The sequence below is a fragment of the Pavona decussata genome, unplaced genomic scaffold (assembly GCF_977016875.1).
Source record: "Pavona decussata unplaced genomic scaffold, jaPavDecu1.1 SCAFFOLD_174, whole genome shotgun sequence".
In the NCBI taxonomy this organism is placed as follows: Eukaryota; Metazoa; Cnidaria; class Anthozoa; order Scleractinia; family Agariciidae; genus Pavona; species Pavona decussata.
Window position 1 is genome coordinate 918,016 of NW_028145585.1, and position 16,477 is coordinate 934,492.

At 37.8% G+C, this 16,477-nt stretch overlaps 2 protein-coding genes across 2 annotated transcripts in view; one reads left to right on the forward strand and one right to left on the reverse strand.

The window, feature by feature from the left end:
• LOC146463861 (small ribosomal subunit protein bS16m-like) overlaps positions 1-16,477 on the forward strand; it is a 167,910-nt gene that overhangs the window by 105,999 nt on the left and 45,434 nt on the right. The gene's annotated exons all lie outside the window — the stretch shown is intronic.
• On the reverse strand, positions 4,609-14,921 carry LOC146463868 (transmembrane protein 115-like). Its single transcript, XM_085083959.1, has 9 exons — positions 14,866-14,921; positions 14,660-14,787; positions 12,506-12,575; positions 11,373-11,447; positions 10,545-10,636; positions 9,725-9,836; positions 8,743-8,942; positions 7,073-7,225; positions 4,609-5,060 (listed from the first exon to the last, which is right to left on the reverse strand). Exons 1-9 carry the CDS (start codon positions 14,893-14,895, stop codon positions 4,847-4,849), a joined length of 1,074 nt encoding a protein of 357 aa, XP_084940085.1. The 5' UTR covers positions 14,896-14,921; the 3' UTR covers positions 4,609-4,846.

Below are 16,477 nucleotides of genomic sequence, written 5' to 3' on the forward strand. Positions count from 1 at the left end.
AAAACCACGTTCTAAGCCATTTTCAATTTTGCCAACAGTCATATCTAAACATTGTCTGCTGCTGACAGTAACAAGAAGACTTGCATCCTAGCCTAGAAAACTAGTTATCTACTTTTATTTAAAAAAATAAACCACTTAAAAACAGATTTGGAGGCCCACTGGTTGGTCTTAAGACGGGGCTTAAGTTAGACTCTGTTTAAATAACTGGCCCAAATTCTTTAAAGGGGGCGGAAGGAAATGAAGGACGTGATAGTTTAAATTTTGCCTGTTTGCTCTTTCCGTTATACCTTCATCCTCTCTTAGTTATATTAATGAACAAAAGAGGATGATGGAATAATAATTCTCTTTTTAAGAAAGGACTTACGCATCTTTATCCACGTAAGAATATTTTTTAAATATTCACATCAGAGCCTCAAAATGCCCATAAGGATGGAAAATATAGCTTACTTGTAAATTCAAATACTTATCAGATGATGAAAAACCTTGAGTAGCTAATTCGATAATTGTGAATAGTACATTGTAAAAGCTGTCGTTGGCAACTTTATGATAAAATACGATATTTGCTGCAGAACAATATTTGTATGTGGATCGTATCTAGGTAAGGTTTAACTTAGCATTGTCACAATAGAATTTTATAAATAACTTTTTTTTTCTGTTGCTCATCATTGTCGATCTCCTTGAATGAATCCTCAGGTTGAAAGGTAAAAACTCGAAATCCACCCCTCTCCTAACGGCTCCTTCGTCACTGGCTTAGCTTTCAACAGCTCGTCACTGGCTCAAAATTTATAATTTCTAAGTCAGTTATTATTGGCAGTAAAAATACCAAGGAGTTATAAAGCGAAGCCAGATTATTAGCCTAATTCTCAGACGGTCCACTGAGGTCGCTCGCGGCCACACACTCCTTCCGGGCCACACACTAACACTTTGTATGTGCCTTTTGGCTGTGTTAGGTTGGCAAGTCAGAGGGAAAATCGTTCAAAGATTACTAGCCAGCAGTCGTAGCTAACACCCCAGCGTAATCTCGTACCCAGGGGCCTGTTTCTCGAAAGTCCCGTTAACTTATCGGGCCCGGTAAGTGTTTTTGGTGATAAAAGTTTTTTAACAGAAGTCAACTTTTGTTAGCTTTGAATACTAAATTTTTAATTCTTATAATTCTATGAAAACATTGGCCAAGAACCATGTCTGTAATCACTGTGTAATCGTCAAAAAAACATTTAAAAATATACTCATCGGGCCCGATAAGTTACCGGGACTTTCGAGAAACGGGCCCCAGATCTCAGTTGGTTCGGGATGTCGAAATGGGAGATCTGGGTACAAGATTAACTCTCAGTGTAATCATTTCAATGTCTGTTAATAGGGAGGGGACGGGAGGATACGGCACCAAGTGTCACGGATAACCAGCGCGTTTTACTTCGTGTTCGCTTTCCTTGCGGTCACTCTCATTTATCTGGGGAAAGAAAATGTTTGACATGCTTTTCAAGATCTACATCGTTTATTTCTCTTTATTATTTTTTATTTGCTTTTTAAATAAACAACAGGTATCTGTGGTTTCTTCAGAAGCACTGAAGAGGCATTTATTGCTCTTAAACTGTCTTTAAAATATATTAACCACAGGCCTGCAAAAACAATTTATGAGCAAAATGAAAAGACGCTACAGCAAATTCTCTATTAGAGCCGTCACAAGTTTCTAGGTTGGTCATAATATATCTTAGTGACGTCAAATTTTACCAATAGCATATAAAGCACAAAAAGAAAAAAAATCTAATTTAATAGCGGAATATAACTAAGGAGTATCTTTGTGATAGCATCATGGCTCTCTGAAGGGTTAACGCGATCTTTCAATAAACACTTTTTAACTATACAGTATATACATTTCCTTCAAGGGAATTCGCAGTGCTATTTTTTCTTGGATAACTGAGAATTCGTCTAATAAAACTTAGTTCACCCCATTTAAAACTACAAACTGCCATTTAATTAAAACATGTTCCACCTTATCGGCCTATAGAGAACTAGCTTTCAGTTGAAACTGTGGAAACTTCTCAAAGAAATCAACCTGCGATCGGCCCGATTTTAGAAGCGCTCTTGTGTCCTCTTATTCAATCTCCAGCTAGATTTTGCCCGGCTTCGTTTCGCTGTTTCTCGCGGGAATGGTTTACCAAGCGAATCGAAAGCGGGTCCTGGTCGCAGGTTAACATAAATAAGTGTTTGGTTTTTTCAACAGAGTTGACTGGGTAATTTGGGCACCGTAAAGAGATTCGAGCGCTGATGTTTCGAGCGTTAGCCCTCGAAACATCAGTACTGGAATCTCTCTACGCTGCTCAAATAATCCTCTCAACTCTGTTGATAAGCCAAACATTCGTTTCTACTCCCCACCGACGCAGCGTTACAGTTTCTTTAGAAACTAACCCCGTTTGCATAAATGAGGCCGTTTTCAAAGTTCCCCTCCCTTTCGTGACAATGCGAATTCAACATTTATAGTTGAACTACAGAAACCGTTTACATTTACAATGCTTATGGCCCTACAGAGTCGGTTCTCTCCAATCGATCTCCTTTAAAAGGCAAGATCTCTGTCAGTGTCCACTGTGCATGTTGAAACAAAAATCAAAATAAATGCCAAGTCCAAAGGGCTGAAAGCAGAGTTTCTATTTAACAATCCAATTAGAGCGGTTTTCAATTGAGTGTCGAAAGTAACTTCGCATTCGCTTTGGTTTTGCATTACTACGCTTTGTGATTGGTTAACAAAACTTGTGCCACTCTCTCAACCAATGGGAATCCAAACCAAAACCAAACGTGTTTTGGCCGCACGCGTTTTCCCGCGCTTGGCGCCAGTTATATATATTTCCTTCGAACTCTGATTGGCTCGTTGTGTTGTTTACATCTGTTGCCATTGGCCAGAGTAATTACTTTGGTTTTGGTTTTACGACACTCAATTGGAAACCGCTCTATCAGGTCGAGGTTTACAGAATATTTAACAATTAGGTTATGAGCTCGAGATTTCTATCAGCCGATTGTTGGCGACGAGTGAAGGCCTTAAGTTAACTATCAAAGTGGAAAAAAAAACACGTCCGAGTTAGTAGTCAAATTGCTTCAGCACGACCAAATCTACAATTTATTCAATGTAGAAAATTGTCTTTTGCTTCTGACATTTTTTATGTGTCATCCCTAAGGGAGTCTATCAAAAATTTAATCCCCCCTACATAGCTAACCAAATTGTGGACATGGATAAAACTTGCACTTGCTTACCGGGTAATGCTCAAACTTAGAAAAATCTCTTGGTTACTGAGAAAGAATTTGAGAAAGGGAATACACAAGACCACATCATGCTTCTCCACAACTAAGTCTACGGCTATTCAATGGCTGTTTTCTACTCTTGAAATGAATTGAAACCCTTTCCAGTAAAATATAAAATGAAAAGGCTGTGTCCAAGGCAAATCTTTTAGTACTCTAAAGTTCAAATGTTACATATAAGTGCCCGTGTAAGTTTTCGTGGGCTCCCTGTGCTACAGTCTTCGTTAGGTCAAATTGCACCACCCAACAATAAAAATTATTATTGTTATTATTATTAACCTTATACACTATTTTCTTATTGCGGTACAAATGGGGAATAACGCTGAGTTGGTTCAACGTTGTAAAACATACTTTTGTTCCACGATTCATTTTTTCAAAATAAGTTAATCTAGATCATGATAATTATGATTAATATTAATTATCATTATTAACAGCAAGTTTCATATTTGAAGAAAAGAAAGTCTCAGACAGACATCCGCTGGAAAGAATACCATACAAGGGCCCGTTTACATACGTGATTTTTAACCAACTTTCCTCGCACTAAAGTGCAATTTTTCTGAAAGGCTGTGGTTTCGAATAGCAAGTGTAAACCAGCTGCAGTTCGGTTCAGCACAATGTCACTGGAAATTTGCAAGGAGTTTCAAACACGATTGAGACCCTGCAATATTGCAGTTTTAACCTTTAACTAGTTTTAACCTTTAAACCTTTTATTGTAAAGTGCCTTAGAGCTTTAGGATAGGGCGCTATAAAAATTATTATTATTATTATTATTATTATTATTATTATTATTATTATTAGTTTTCACACACGATTTACCACTTGAGTGCTATACAAGTTGACATAAAAAGTGCGACAAAAACGAAGTTGCACACACACACAAAAAAAAACACAAAAAAACACGTGTAAACAGGGCCTTTAAAATGTGTTCAACGACAGCATAAGCCATGTTAAATCACATTCAGGACTACTGGTATTACAAATTGATGATGCAATACCTGTTAAATGAGGTCCAACCAACTCTCTCAAAGTGGACCCTGCTGCAAGGCAGACACCTCTCATAGACACAGCTACAGCTGTCCCCAGATTGGCTCATTTTGACACGTTTGTCTCTAACTAAACTCTCTTCAAGACAGACATCTAACATGGGCAGAGAGAGCTGGTGACGAGGGTGTCTACCTTAAGAGTTACATGTAGTTCACTGTAGAACCTATTCTGGGTCCTGAGTTACTGGTACTTGTCTTACTAGAATGAGGGGAAGGGAAACTTGTCCTGCACCAGATTCACACTAGACAAGTTTCCCGAGTATTTTTTCTTCTCAATTTAAATAAAAACTTTGGCAGATATTATCATAATTACAGTGTATTATTTAACACCAGGCAGGTGAATAGCCCACAGCACACTAGCCAGGGGACTGCAGATTGTTCATGAGCAACATTTGACAGTGCTGCATGCAAAGAAGATCTGACACTGTCTCTTAAACAATGACCATTATTAATTTTGTAGCCCAATGAAAACTGTCCAGAGTGCTGTGGGCAAACATCGATGACAGTGGCCTGTGTTACGTAGGTACACTGGAGCTATTTGGTACTCCCTCTGTCCTTTTTGTTGTACCATGATCGACCACTATCTCCGGCATCTCATCCACTGTGCTCAGCGGACTCAAGGGACCACCTTCTCCGTCCTTTCCCAGCTCAGGTCCATCTAGAGAGGGCCAGCTTGTAGACTGCTCCAGTTTTTGAAGTCTCTCATTTAGAGCCTTGAGTGCTTTTTGTCTAATGAAACAAAGTCAAAGAGATTTAAAATAGTGGTACAGCTGTAGCTCTTACTAATAAAGACAGCATCACACAATCATTAATTGAAGGGCTTGGTGGAAAACTATGATAAGCGGAAAATTTGCTTGAAATTTTTTTTTTCGTCAAAAGTGCGTGAATTTTCGCATGTGGCCTTCAAATTAATGAAAAAACATTGCTCTGTATTTTTTCGTTGGTTTGTGCTTCGTTTTCGAGAAAAAACGTATGCAAAAAACAAATTTTTCTTGGTGGCGTGTCTTTGAGATCTTTTGTTCGAATGAGAAACAAAGGAAACCTTTTGTTCCAAAGCAGCAAAGCTGACAGGGAAAGTAATTTACCCTAAAAAAGGCATAAATGAATATGAATATATGAAACATTTATTTGACCTGCAGATGAAAGATTTAACAGAGGAAAGATCCTGGCAGTTATTACCACAACCTAAGCAGTTGCGAAAAGAAAGCCTGAAAAAAAAATCCAAGCTGGAACGGGATCCGAACCCATGACCTCTGCAATGCTGGGGCAGTGCTCTACCAACTGAGCTATCAAACCAACTGGGAACTGGTAATTTTGTGAGTTCGTACATGTAATATACCCGTGAACAGGCGTGAAGGATGAATAAATATATCTTATTCGATGGTTTTACATATAATACGCGCGGATATTTTGCGAGTTGCGTAGTATTTTTCCGAGCCCCGAAGGGGCGAGGAAAAATACGAGCAATGAGCAAAATGTCCGCGAGTATTATATGTAAAACCATCGAATAAGAGATTTATTATTCCACTACAAAAAGATTTTGTTATTTTGGCTTCTCTGTTTTGGTAACAGTTTTCAAATACACCCGGCATCAACTGTCCATCGGTATATGGCGCGTACGAATGATGTAAACAACACAGAAAGCCAGTTAAATGTCTTTAATTTGATTAGATAAACTGAAAAGATAAATGACAAGTGATTGGCATGCTAAAAACTTGTTTTCGAGTCTGCATCGTTTCAAAAACTATTCTTCGTCCAGTCCGGACATTGTTGCTCCTTTTTTCTGCCTTTTCCGTCCGTATTCGCTCTGTTGTAAACCGGTCAAACCGGGACACTACAGTGTATTACGGTCTCATATTTTGCGCGTTCTCTTGACCTTATTTGGTGAAATGACATAATAGTGGAATAATAAATGAAAGTAAATATACATGCATGAAACATATATTTTGAACTGCAGATGAAAGATCAAATATGGGGAAGATCCTCGCAGTTAGTATGCACCTTAAAAGAAAGCCTGAAAATAAAGTCAGGCTTGAATGGAATTTGAACCCATGACCTCTGCGATGCCGGTGCAGTGCTCTATCAACTGAGCTAACAAAACAACTGGGAGCTGGTCATAGACATAAAAGAACATCTAAGGCACAAAAATAGAAATTCAAGCATGCCCACAGAACAAGATTCTGGTACCATTAATTTTCTGTTCACCACTCCCAAGAAGCAGACTGATTTGAGGTTCCCCTTGTATATGGATTTGGTAAATACCTACTATCACACTGCATCTTAAAGCTAGAGGCAAACCAGGTGATTTTAGATGCTGACCACGGTAATCCGCCCATAAAATCACCAATATCTGGCACAATTAAATTCAGAATCAACTTCCTACTCCTAGTGTTGCCCACTCCCATGACTTTATATGCTTCTTGCAAAACAACTAAACAAATCAAATTGGACAAATCGTTTTGTCACATAGCTTTTCGAAATGGCGGACACCAATGAAGTGGAGTGTGAAATCACCACGATCAGAGTAAACAGTTGCCTGGTGTTCCTGTAGCAAGTGGCGAAGTTTCTTTTTTACCTAACATAGTTTTTTTTTTAAATTCGCTTTTTTAATTAAGGTAATTCACTGATGATCAAATTAACTGCAATTAACATTGTACTGTATAAAATCATGTGGTGCGTCGCTGGTTTAAAGGTTAGTTGATGAAAGACAGAACTTGGGGTGAAATAAACGAAAAATCTACCTTCTTCTCTCAGCATCAGCAGGATCCATTCCTGGCAGGCTGATTGTGATCGCTGACGGTGCTCCTACGTCATACGTTCTAACAGGTTTGTGACACACTTTAAAACGAACCAGAATGTTGAATACAACTGTTGACAGTGTGTTTACAGGAGACCTGAGTTGAATTAAAAATATATATATATATACAGGACAGTTTATTACTCAAGGAAAACAATACCTTTAGGCTGACTTTTAAAGTAAGCAAATTGAAAACATGCACGGAAAAAAACCCTTGGAAGGTTTTGCACTGATTTCTCTAATGTTTTCTGTTTTGTTTTTGTGTTGAGCTACTAATAAAGATTGTGTGGTTACAGAAAACATCCATACCCACCCCAAGAAGGGTTATTGGAATTCCAAGGGGGTGAGGGTCTCCAACGCCAAAGCTTTTAAAGGAAAATATGAAGCTAAACTGGGATTTCCAGAGGGGTAAGGGGGCAGGGGTTAAAAAAATTCTTTGTGGGGGGGGGGGGGGGTATGATATTTTCTGGAACAGTGCCTTACTTTTTTCACATAATAAATGCTAGTTTGTTAGTTTGACTTGGAGCATGATTGATACTGTATCTAAAAGTGAAAATTGAAGGTTAAAATGTTTGCCAAATGAGGCCCTAACTGGCTTCATAAAAATCTCTCTCAGTAATTCTTGAAATGCCCCTTATTGGGAGGGATTTTTATTCCGCCTACTTCAAAATTTCCTGATATCACTTGAAGGGTTGCCTGGAAAAAAGCCCCAAGTGACTTCTGATAAATTGCTAGATTCTCCTTCCAAATTTCCTTGTATTCGCTTGTGAAACAAAAGGAGAATTTGACCTTACATCAAAAGTCACTTAGGGCCTTATTTCGCGCACCCCTTCACTTAGAGACAGGCCGCCTAAAACTGCAGTTGTGGTAGACTGGGATAAAGAAGTAATGCCTCAAATCTACTAAATATTTAAAACTGTTCAATTGAGGCCTTAAACTGCTGTTTAAAAGTAAAAACTAAGTAAAAAGGATTTTAGTTTTTACTTTTAAACAGCAGTTTAAGGCCTCAATTGAACAGTTATATATATTTTTAACCATGCTGCTGAAGGACAACATGATCAGACTACTAAATATTCATTACTACATGTATTACAAGTTTTGGGAAAGTGCTATGGAACACTCATTCACACTTCTAGGTGAACCCACATTTTTATGTGCATTTCCCTTACAATTAACAGCCTGGCTCATTCTAGAAATTGGCATATGAGGCCATAAAATTTAAATTGACAGGCTTCTCATATGTAACTTTAAATGCAATGGTAAGTTTGAATTTTTTGCCCTGGATTATTCCCATAATTAACTTTATTATAATCTCTCAGTTAGTACACGTGGTGTGATTGGTCAATTTTGCAGGCCATATTTCGCTGTACGGCCCGTTAAAAAAATATTTGAAAGTTGTTCCTTTCCTGCATGCCAGATTAATCTCAGAGATACAATACATATCTGACTAACATAATTTTCTCGGTCTGTACTATAAGTTATGGATCCTCGTTTTTTCCCATTGATTTATGGCCCACACAGTACAGACGTTGAGCTCGGTTAACAATTAAGAGGTATGTAATCAACTCAGTCCAATTACCATTACAAAGAATAAATTATACACAGTTCACTCACTGGACAGCTTCTGGAAAGAAGCTAGCACAGGAGAAGCCTTCACTTAAATCTCCCTTGACTCCTTTGGTGCGTGGCTGGTAAAATCTTAAATACACCCAGCCAATCAGAGTGCCTGATATAACCATGACCAGAAGGATGATGGGAAGGATTCCAAGGATGCAAAGAACACTGTACACTAGGACAACTATTGAGGGAACATGCTGAAACAGGGAAAAAAATATCACAAAAGGTTTTTAAAATTATATACATGTATGCAGCTTCAGGTATGAGTTGTTTAAACTTCAGAATCACAACAAATACAAAAATCAGTGAGAGTTATTATCTAATGGTGATGTTGGATGTATCATAACTCTCAGGTTTAGCAACCTCAAAAAAGGGAGGGAGACTGTATGTTCAAGGTGATACATTTTTAGCATTATTAATAGCATTATAGTTTTGTCTACTACAGTAGGCTGTTTTCTTATGTGCATTCAAACAAAAGGTAGGCTGGCTCCAGTTGTTCAAAGAGTGAATAACTTTATCCAGCGGATAAAATGTGTTAGTTGGAGTGAATTTTATCCCTAATTTGGATAGCGATTTATCCGCTAGATAAAGTTACACTTTATCTACTCATTGAACTACCAGGACCTAGTTTGTATTGTCACTTTCTGAAACATAAAGCAAGCAGGACAGTAATCTTTATTATCGTTAATACTCCACAGACCCTGCAGGAAGCCATATTTACTGGTACTGTAGTTTACATGTACCAGTATGTGGTGCCATCATTCTCAAAGAGGTGATGCTTTAAATTGGGATGCTTTAGATTGGGACAATTTATGTCAAAGTTTCTTGTTAATTTGAGAGCATTGATCCTCAAAGAGCCTTATGATAATATTGTCAAACATGTACTGCAACTAATAAAAGGAACTTGCTGTTCTGATTTATGCAGTTACAAAGTGCAGTCTTGTAAATGAAATATAACTTGTTAATTTCTGAAACCAACCTTGATACGAAGACCAAGAGAGGACAGGCTTAATTCCTGTTCAGGTTTGATTTGTTTGAAAGCAACCATCATTCCAGCTAAAATTCCTGTCATTCCACTGAACTGAAGAAACCTGCAGTAGAACACCATGTAACATTTTGTCAACTTAATTGTTTTAGTGATTGCTTATTTTAGAGTCATCTGTTTATCATGATTAAAGAAATCTCAGTTCAAATTCTCCATACAAACTCTACCTTATAATTATTATTAAAAACTAGATCATTGTATAATGCAATTTGAGCAATTTGATTGGCTAAGCGGCCATGGTATATGAGCCATTATATCATGCCCTAGAAATAAAGACCATTAAGTTGTCTTGTTGTTTTTGCAAAGCAAAATCAGCAAAACCCAACAATATTTCTTGATTGTTTTTAAGAAAACAATTATTCCACTCACGCTTGTTGGATACAGATGATTATAGCCAACTTGACGCTATGCGCCTTCTTGGCTATCTATCATCTCATATTCAATGCCCGCTTGTTATTGTTAAATGTGTAATTCCAAAAGCTGCACGGTACCTCCCCCACAGTAGGGATTTACTCTAAGACCACCCTAGTGTTTTTTTTTTTTTAACCACCCTGGTTAGTACTTTCCTTTAAATGTTTTGGACCTTTAAGGACCCCGGCCCCTTGAAATTTTTAATCCATTCCATGGGGTGGTATGGATATTTTTCTGAAACTACACATTATGGGTTCACAGCTCCCATAATACAACAGGTGACCCAAAACAAATAGCCTTGTTAACAGTACACAAGTACAAAAGACACAAGCCTTATACTTACCACATATGCGTGTCAAACGTTGCAACATATGCTATTACACAAACTGCAGAAGTAACCAGTGATGTTCCTACATCTAAGATAAATACAAATTTCTACGAATGGAAAGAAAAGGCAAACATTAGGAGAGCAAACATGTGAAGTAATCACTGCTCAGTACGACCTTAAACATGCAATGTTTCTTGCTGGCTAAACATGTCAAAATACTACTAGGGCATTCCTCACAGACAACATACATTTTTGCACACAGGCTCATTTTTCAGAGGTGATGGCTTGGTGTTACTGCAAGTTAGATGGTTGAAACAGTTGAAAAGAAATTCTGGCTAATAATTATTTAGCATTATTTTAAGATGACCTTGAAGAGAAATGACTAGTAACCAACCCTCATCATTTGTACACCTCGCTATCAAAGATACAAAACTATTACAGTCAATCCACGTCACACGTGACTGGTATTTTTGAAATTTGAACAGAGTTTTGAAATTTACATGACAGTTTTGAACATCGCCAACGTGATTTCAGAGTTCCTGTCGAAATTTCCCTAGTTTATTGACAGTATAAAGCTATGAATTTTTCTTTACATTACAGCATTAAGTATTTCAAGAATAACAATTGTTTCCCAAGTATTTTGAATCCTTTTCTTTTTTTCTGTTAGCGCGTCTTGTTTGGAAAGATTTCCAGAGAAATGTTCAACATTCCATTCGCATGTCAGACATTACAAAGAGAAATTCGAATGTTCATTTCATTCTCGGAAATACTGGTCACATGTGACATGAATTGACTGTAATGCAAATACAACAAGTTAACCATTGAAAAGAAGTTATTATTTACCAGAAATTCAAGTGCTCCCCAGAGGGGCTCTAACAGCTGGCCACACAAGACAAACACTCCAATGTCCAACAACACCTTAAAAGAAAACACACATTTGTTTATTAAATTATAATGGTGTACCACAAACACATTCCCATTCATGAAATTATAATGCACCACAAGTACTGATCAGTTGGTAGTTTTCACTTGAAAAGTGACAAAATTTAGGATTATCAACAACAGACTCATGAGTAAGGACCGTCTTCTACAGCATATTAAACAGAACCACGGGAATGAACTGCTTAGCACCTTTCATTTACATGGTCACATGTAGACATAAGGTTTTCAGACACAGACTCAATGTCAGAGCCATGTTGTATAACATCTTGATAATCAGAGTCACAGGAAAGAGCTGTTAAAGAGCTCTTACATTTAAATGGTCAAACTGCAAGACGTTGTCTACATAACAAAAATGGTAGCTAATCAAAGTGACATTGCATACTACCCAATGTACTAAACAGTATCATACACATACTGTTCAATAATCTAAAACTGAAAATTAGGGGTGCTTACCATTTGTAGGAAAAATCTGGTTGGTGTGACAGTTGCATAATATTAAGGGATTTCCCGAATTCAACCGACCAACCAGATGAGATTGCGCTTACCATTTATCTATCAGGTGTTTCTTCCCACTCTAGCCGGAAAAGGCCTGGAAACGGAGGAGTCATTCAAATTGTAAGGAATTTTCCACTGTTCCGTTCCAAATGGAAAAAGAGGAGTACATGTACCTCTGAAGGGACTCCACAATTTCTGGGCGGAATTTCCGGAAAATTACCTTAGCATTTGACTTCAAACCAAAATTTCCAGATTTTTTGGCCAAAAAAAAGCAAGGAGTCTAAAAGGCTAGGGAGCAGGGAACTCAGGTATATTAGTAACAGGAAGGTGAAATAAAACTGGACACAAAAATGTTCAGTGGGTCAGAGAGTAACCTCGACACATTCCTTTTTCAAAACATCAAACCCTAAAAATGTCCCTGCCAAAATCATGATAAATAGTCCGGTAGGGCACCTGAGCACCCTGTTGAATGGTTTTAAAAACTTAAGGTTTTCACTCACAGACTCAAAAGTTAGAACACAAAAAGGTCAAGCACTTACATTCCATATTCTATATTCTGTAAAACCTCCAGTAACTAAAGTCCACACTCTAAAATGTGGGGGAATAATGCTAGAGGAAATAAAAGAAGTTGTTATTGGTGTGAAGCAAAACAAACATGACATAAACAGTTGTGTAACATTTATACATTAAACCAAGAGAGTGCTGTGTGTGAAGTTTGGCTCAAACAATAATAGGGAGCTTAAGCAGAGACGTTTGTGAGCCACGGATGGCAGCTGGAAATTGAATGTTTCCCTTTTTGGCGTGGTTTTGCTCCTTACCACGGACAGGATTACCGAAAAGCTCTTGTTGATGACTGTGGCTTGATGTTACGAACGCGATGGCATGAAAATGCTCCAAAAAGAGAAAAATTCAAGTTCTGGTTGCCGTTCATGGCGCAAAAATATATTATCACATAACCAGTGCTCATTAATGATGCACCCAAATTTGCACTGGCAAAGCCACAGCTGATACAATCACAAGAAAGTCCTGAGAAATTGAAGTGAAATTTTTTACAACAGTGCTATGAAATGCTATGAAACTATGAAAAAAGTAATGAGCGTTAGTTCCTAAAGAAACTGTGGTGAGGGAGGTCAGTAGAAACAAAGGTTTGGTTTTAGTTGTATTTTTGGAAGCAGAGATGGCACAGTGATGAGAACACTCGCCTCCCACCAATGTGGCCTGGGTTTGATTCCCGGACTCGGTGTCATATGTGGGTTGAGTTTGTTGTTGGTTCTCGTCCTTGCTCCGAGGGTTTTTCTCAGGCTTCTCCAGTTTTCCTACCTCCACAAAAACCAACATTTCCAAATTCCAATTCGACCTGGAATGCACGGACACCTTTGAACGAGCTTCGAGAGCTCTTTGGTGCTTCGTGGGTAAATAAAATATTATTACATTTTTTTTAATCAGTAGAGTTGATAAGGTAATTTGGCCACTGTTAATGAGTCTCTTTATGAATTTTGGCAAATTACTTTTAATTATCAACCCTATTGATAAAACCAAATATTATGAAAAAAGTAACTGCATATTCATTTTCTATGCATGCTGGTTAAACCAAGCTGTACCTGAGCAAGCAAGCACTCAATTTAACTTATGTAGCCATAGCTTTAGACACAGGAGTAATTTTTATTATGGTACTTAGCACTACAATAATAATTATTAATCAGATGACCCACCTGTGCTTACAGAGAGATTGCATGTGGTGCAGGGTTCACAAATACACCAAATTTGACGTATTTTACATCAAAATTGTTCAGATGACTCCACTGAGGTTACGGAGGGAGTCACTTTGACTCCAGAAATTTTGGTAGCAAACAAAGTTTAATATTAAAGCTACTAACTTAGTCACAAAAAAATTATCATCTTTACTAGGTTATACTGCACCAGCCTTTTATTTTTATTTTATGGTTTTCTGTGTAGAATAATCCATTTCAAACTTGGGATGCATAAGTAAATATACAATAATTGTGTATTTAATTGCATGCAAATATGTTTGTGGAGATCATCAAGATTAAGTTATGTGACATTCGGTCTTATCTAAGCAAAACTTTGATAATTTTAAAAGTGATTAAACATGAGATCTTGCCCAAGTACTGATGGATGTGCTGACGACATTTTGAAACAATAAGATTGTGATCAATCAAAGCACATTTCATATTTTAATTTATTCATCTTTCCTTACTCTTACAGTGTACTCATTTGTTAAGGCCCGGTTCAAGCATCATGCTATTGTAGCGTCAAACTATATAATTTTATAAGGTGGAACCCAATGCATACATTGTATTCATTATCACGATGTATGCATTGTTATAAATGTAGCTATTATAAAATGTGGCCCAGCATGGCTGGATTCAAGTTCAGTGTTTAAATTAACTGTTGAGCTACAGTACAGCTTGATTCAATTGAGTTAAAAATAACAATGGCATGACGTTTGAACCGAGACTACTCTTTATATGTTCCTAGAAGGTTACTCCTCATCTCACAGTATAAGACTTCAATACTTATAAAGCTTAAATGAATGAAAAATAATCGTTCCATTGGCATAAATACAAAGTGATACCCCGTTTTAATTTGACCGATTTCTCTGCACGTATTGTTTCATGCTGGTATGTGCCATAAAATAACAATGTACAAAAACATTGAAAATAGTAACTTACAATCCCGGTGTCACGGCTAATACAGGATAAACAGTATCAACAAAGGTCAGGAAGTACAACAGACAAACGGTAACACACGAGAACTTCACCACCACCGACGCATCACCCAGAGCCTTGTTTATTTGTCCCTACAAGAAACAGAAGCATGGTATACGCTAGAGAACATGTCCAAGCCATTTAAAGCGAGATTATCATCGTTAAATTACCTTGAGTTGATCGAGGTTGACGGCCGCCATTTTGTTTTTGAAGTCACATTGCGCAGACGCAGAAGGACAGATGACGAGTCACATAATGACGTGTACGACGTGGACCCGAACAGGGCTGACCCGACCCAAAAAAGGGCGCCTAAAAAATTGCCTCAGAAATTCGGATTTAGTCGTAAAGAAAATCTAAAGTTTTCCTCGACAAAGTGTCAGCTCAACACTGGAAAACTAGTTCCTGTCGTTTTCGAAGACGCAAGTATGGGAAGAAATATGTTGTTTAAAAATGCGAACAATTTAGGTCAGCTAATAAGAGGGGGGTGAATAGGGCTATGTAAATCCGCCGATCCGCTAAAATTAATGGCTGAATCCGTCGATCCGCTCAAAAAATAAACTAAATCCGAATCCGCAAATTGTTTGTCGCGTTAGCTTTAATTAGATGATACGCGAGATACAAGGCGACTTCAGTTGTTGGAGTTGCCTTGCGTGATATTGTGTTTTAGCGTTGAGGATGACTATGAGCGAAATATTTTTGGATTTATGTAACGAACGTCTGTATTGAAACGAAATCTTGCAGATACGAGAAAAAAGAGCAAACTTGAACTTCCTAACAACCAAAATCCAAAATCCGGGCCCCAAAACTGGATAAAACCGCGATCCGCTGTGATCATAGGATCCGCAGATCCGTTAAAATTTCGCTCCGAATCCAGAATCCGGGCTAAAATATTTACCAAATCCGCCGATCCGTGGACCTATTCACCCCCCTCTAATAAACATTTCCGTAAACCCAACAACAGCTACACTGTAGTAAGTTCGCGGTTCTAAAAATTTCAGTAACTTAATTAAATTCTCAGCTAAAGCATCTGAACAGATTAATGTGCATTAGCTTACGCAAACATCCCTTTTAAAGGGCAAAAACGGTCTGGGAAAACAGAATTGCCCGGCTTGCAAAGATTTCAACGCATTGAACTAGTTTGCACCAAAAACTACTTTCAATTGACAGAAAACGGATTTGCAAAATTATTTTCTGACCCCAAAACTCATTCTTAATTAGGGAGTTTTAAGAAATGGACCCCAGACCAGCTCAGACGCCTTAGGAAAAGGCGTGTGCACTCGCAGGTTAACCGGGGTTAACCCAGTGCAGCCAGTGTATGTTCCTCTTGAAAATATGAAATACTTATTTACATATATTTGCATATTTTGACAGAAAAGTGATTATTTTCTGTATTTTGTGAACAAAAGAGAACGCCCCCATTTACCGAAAGTTTAAGAAAGCTCTAGATCTCCATGGAAACGTCATTTCACTTACGCCTTTAATTTCATGCAATCAGTTAGCCAGTCATGTTATACAATTATGTGGTCTTACGTTTTGAATCTCTATGAAATCGTGAACAGTAGTTCATGTCCAATGTTTTGGTATTCTTAATCTTAGTGACGGGACCTTTCTGACAACCACTCTGGTGGTTGAAAGTTTCCTAATAAAAGAAGTTTTCAAAACAAAAGTCTCCGCTTTCATCTCAACGAAAACCTAGCAAACTATTTTCGTCCAAACTGGCATTTTGGTGTCCGCACCAAACTCTTGAAAACGATGTGTAAATCCCCGGATTTGGACTGGAAC